This window comes from Physeter macrocephalus, chromosome 12 (genome assembly GCF_002837175.3).
Source record: "Physeter macrocephalus isolate SW-GA chromosome 12, ASM283717v5, whole genome shotgun sequence".
In the NCBI taxonomy this organism is placed as follows: domain Eukaryota; kingdom Metazoa; phylum Chordata; class Mammalia; order Artiodactyla; family Physeteridae; genus Physeter; species Physeter macrocephalus.
In genome coordinates, this window is record NC_041225.1 from 38128973 (window position 1) to 38133779 (window position 4807).

The following is a 4807-nucleotide window of genomic DNA, read 5'->3' on the forward strand; positions in this document are numbered from 1 at the left end:
TGTGTGTGTGTGTGTGTGTGTGTGTGTGTACACCACATCTTCTTTATTCATTCATCTGTTGATGGACACTTAGGCTGCTTCCATGTCTTGGCTATTATAAATAGTGCTGCTGTGAACACGGAGGTGCATGTATCTTTTTTAATTAGAGTTTTCATCTTTTCTGGATATATGCCTAGGAGTGGGATTGCTGGGTCGTATGGTAACTCTATTTTTAGTTTTTGAAGGAACCTCCATACTGTTCTCCATAGTGGCTGCACCAATTTACATTCCCACCAACAGTGCAGGAGGGTTCCCTTTTCTCCACACCCTCTCCAGCATCTATTATTTGTAGACTTTTTGATAATGGCCATTCTGACTGGTGTGAGGCGATACCTCATTGTAGTTCTGATTTGCATTTCTCTAATAATTTGAAATGCTAAAATATATTTTAATTCCACATTTAGCTTTCCAATAAATGTGCTATCTTCTGGGGATACAAAGATATAGTAACAAATGTCTTCAAGTAACACAATTAAAGGGAGATAGACACAATTTAGCAGAGAAACAAACATGCAAATATATCATGCAGTTTGGACGCAATAATGCTTAAGTAGGGTATGTATATTTATAATTGTGAAAGCACGAGGAAGAATTTATAGGTCTGTCAGAAAAAGTCAGGAATGCCTTCAAAGAAGCATTTGAGCTGAAACTTGGAAGATTAATCAAAATGTACCAGGAAAAAAGCTGGGGAAAGTGTTACAGGGAGTTGGAAAAGCATGTGGAAAGGCATTAAAACCATTTTAGGAATTAAAATTATTTCTGGAGCTTGAACTGAGAGGGTAGTGGTGGGAGATGAGATGAAGGGGTAGAAGGGCTTTGAATTCCATGATCAGCTTACAACTTAATCCTCTAGATAATAGGGAAACAAGATACGAAACTATATGTAAATCTGTAATGAAACTATATGTAAATCTATACGTACAATCACTTTGGAAGCACATGGAAGGCAAGGTAAAGGGAAAAATTAAAGGAAATGATGTCTGTAAGAAGTTAATGTAATGTTCTGGGACAAAAATAATTAGGGACCAAAATGTCACACTGAAAACAGGAATAGATTAGAAGGGACAAATACGAGAACTCTTTAGATCAGAGATCAGCAAATTTTTTCTAGAAAGAGCCAGATAGTGTATACTTCAGGCTTTGTGGGCTATAAAGTCTCTGTCACAGCTATTCAACCAGAAATGCTAAGTTTGAAGTGTCTGGAACATGTAGGTAAAGATGGGAAGACAAATATTTGAACCAAGTGCTCAGGATAAAAGTTTGATTAGGAGATACAGATTAGGGAATTGTCAATATGTAGGCTACTTAGGAAACATTATATAGAATGGTAGTGTAGTTCTGTTATTAAGACATCAGTAGTATAATCTCTATGTTTTTTATAAAAATTGAAGTTGGTCTAGGTGTTATACAAACTAAATATAATTCATCTATCTTCAGTTTAAATTAGGTTAATACAAGTTTAAAGTCTGCTTTAGACACTATTTCTTCAGAAACCTTCCCTTCAATAGTTACTCTATAATCAATCAATAAACAAGCATATACTATGTGAAAGGTTTTATGTAAGACATGGTGGGAAGGATATAAATATAAGATAGTCCAAACCCTCCAGAAATTTACCATTTACTACATAGTGTGGCCAAATACTTAAGTAGAGCAAATAGCCACAGAACTAAATATCATCCAACCTCAAGATTTTCCTCTCCCCACTTGAAAAAAAAAAATGAGTGTTTATTACTAAGACTGGATTTCACTTTTAGACTGGGGAGTATTTAAGAGGAAAGCAACAAGGTCGTCCCCTATGACAAGCTAAGAAATGAAGCTGAGAAGAATTGAATGAAAATTTCAGAATATTCTCTCAGAAATGAAAATCTAAGGTGAGAGAGGTGGGTGGGGTTGGATTTCCATTTACTACCTGAAGAGGGAATAAGAAATTCAGCCCAGAGATCACTAAGTAAATGTACTGTCTTCACCATTTCTGTTTCTTTTACACACTCATTTATTACCTTTCACAGATTAATGTTATAACCCTTAAAAGGAAAAAGACTGACCTGCTTATCTTAGGCACAGACAGGAAAAAGTAAGGTGGGAAAGATTACACCCTGTACTACAACTAAGCCTGGGAGCCAGAAGCTCGTAAGCTAAGTAGAACAAAATACTAAGATGTAAGTCAGTCACACTGAGTACACGGGGGCTCCTATAAAGAAAGAAAAGGCTCGGAGATCTACTTCCAGCACGACAGCAGAGAAATTCCACAGCGGTGGCTGTACAACCTTGTGAATATACAAAAAAAAAACACTGAACTGTAAATTTTAAATGGGTGGATTGTATGGTATATGAATCATAACTCAATAAAGCTGTTAACAAGAGAATGGCAAGGTAAATATAAAGAGCAGGTCTGCTCTGTGGTACAAAGGTCCATGTGGAAACCCTCAACAGAAAATTACTCCCTTTATTTACCCCTCAACCAACTTCTACCTCTGTATAAAAAAAATATAATTACCTGCTGTTCTTCCATTTTCCTCTCAAGTCTAGCAGCACGATCTTCTCCAATTTTGATGTTATCTCTGATAGCATTCAGTTGTTTTTCAATTTCATTGACCTAAAAAGGAATTATATAGCAAGTCACATATAAGACTAACTACAACCGAGTATATTCTGTATATTACAAATATGTGTGAATAGGTAATTAAGTGAAAATTACCACTGCCCAAGCCATTTCATGTTTCAAGTATTCCAGATTGGTCTTCATTGTACTTAAGCCAGCAATACTTTGAAAACGTTCTTCTTTCTCTAAACACTGGCGCTTTAGTTCAGTAAGTCGCTTAAAAAAAGAAAAAAGAATATATTTCTTAACAACATTGAAGAGACAAGACTTTCTGCAAATGTATTTCTTTTGAATACTGCCTAAACAAGTACTGAAAAAGATGTGCTAGGAAATGACTTCTTTAATTAAAGCAAAAATAAAAAATATCTTTGGTTCTTTGGTATACTTTTACTAAGTACAATCAATTTGTTAATTTCTGCACTATAAAAATGACCAGATACTCTTCAAATGAAGAAGAGCAAAGGAATAAAAGTTTCAAGGCCATACAAGTATAGACAAAACTCAGTTTCTCATTTTCTCTCAATTCCCTACCTGACAGACAGACTGGACTGTTCTTCTGGGCGAAGTATACCCAGGATCCATTCCAATGATAATGGAAGGCTCAAAAGGAATTTATTTCTAAAAATCAAATGTTACATGTTTTCTTATCCAAGTTTTCTCTTAATAATTAATCAATAAAGCAAAAACCAACTATAGTGACGTATGAACAGCTTCTAAAGCTGCACACCTGGGTAGACAGCCTCTCCTCTTCATTCATGGTTTCCATGTTCAACTAGGGTCTTCACTATGGATCTTAGTGTGCTTCCCTATCCAAGTCACTTTCCCATTCTTCAGGATTATTTCAATCCATTATCACTCTCTTCAAATCTCACATAACAGCCACCCTAATCCCTTACTCATTCTCCCTGATGCTTATTTCATAGAATTCAGAAGCTATCAGAAAGAAACCATCTCCAGTGTTCAACAACCTTACATATAAACCTAAAGCAGTCTTTTCCTCCCGCTAAAACGGAAGAGGTGGCTTCATTATACTTAAGTCCAGTCCCTATCTCTTACTTAGATCCTACTCACCCCCCCTTCTGCCTTCTCAAGAGGTCTAAATTAGTTGATTTTTCATCCCATCTTTTTCATCTTTTTTCCACTTAATCCTCCTCACTGACTCCTTTCCATGATCACATTTAAAACTTTACTTACTTACCTTTCCAATTTACAAACAAAACCACCAATATCCACCCCTGGATACCACCTCTTCCTCTAAAAGCTGTCTTCCCGTTCTATCCAAGTTTCATGAAAATTATCTCTAGCTCTTCAATTCTCTCTCTGGTTTTCAGCCCCACAAATCTGGCTTCTGTTTTCACCACTACCCTACATGTCCCACAGAACATTGGCCCAAACCATTTCAAAGCTCTTCTCTACACTACCACTGCCACTACCCTAACTTACATCATCATCATCTGTTTGAGCAACGGTAATACCTTCCTTATTGATTTCTCTGTTTGTTCCTTCCTTACAGCAGTTCACTCTCTTCTGCAGCAGAGTGATCTACTGAAAATATATATTCAATCAAGCCATCCACTTTCATGTGTTGTACTGCCCTTAAGTTTTACAAGGTCTTCCACAATCTGGCCTCTTAACTCTCATGCTTGTGTTCTCCACTTTAGACAATGTAAAATTCTTTCAGCTGTTTAAAACCACCACATGCTCTCTTGCCCAAGACTCCATTCATGCTTATTTCTTGGAACACACTTCCTCACTCTCACCATCCTTTGCCTGGTACTATTCACCCTTCAGTTCTTACCTTAGACATTACTTACCTAACAGCTATACCTCTCCCACTGCCCCTGCCTTGTCCCTAACCCCTGTTGCCAGTATCCTATTAAGTGCTTTTGCACAAACTAATCTTTAACTCCTTTAGTAGTGCTCACCATAGTCAATTATCTACCATCTGCTTTCTGCTGAATAGTTTAGGTGTATGACCCCAAGAATCCTGTTATGTATTTGCCATTATATGGTCATGGCCAAAGCACAATGCTAGCAGGCACATGGTAGGAACTTAATATTTGATGGCTGAATGACTTCCAGTTTCTTTTTTTTTTTTTTTTTTGGTGGTATGCGGGCCTCCCCCTGCTGTGGCCTCTCCCGTTGCGGGGCACAGGCTCCGGA

The 4807-nt window shown here is 37.1% G+C and overlaps 1 protein-coding gene across 6 annotated transcripts in view; it reads right to left on the reverse strand.

The window, feature by feature from the left end:
* Positions 1-4807, reverse strand: part of SMC6 (structural maintenance of chromosomes 6) — a 75725-nt gene that overhangs the window by 43801 nt on the left and 27117 nt on the right. For all 6 annotated transcript variants that reach the window (XM_028496692.2, XM_028496691.2, XM_007127334.4 and 3 more), the window contains 2 exons: positions 2741-2860; positions 2540-2638 (listed from right to left, as the gene is read on the reverse strand). In XM_028496692.2, coding sequence (XP_028352493.1) covers positions 2540-2638; positions 2741-2860 — 219 coding nt within the window. The remainder of the gene's footprint in view (positions 1-2539; positions 2639-2740; positions 2861-4807) is intronic.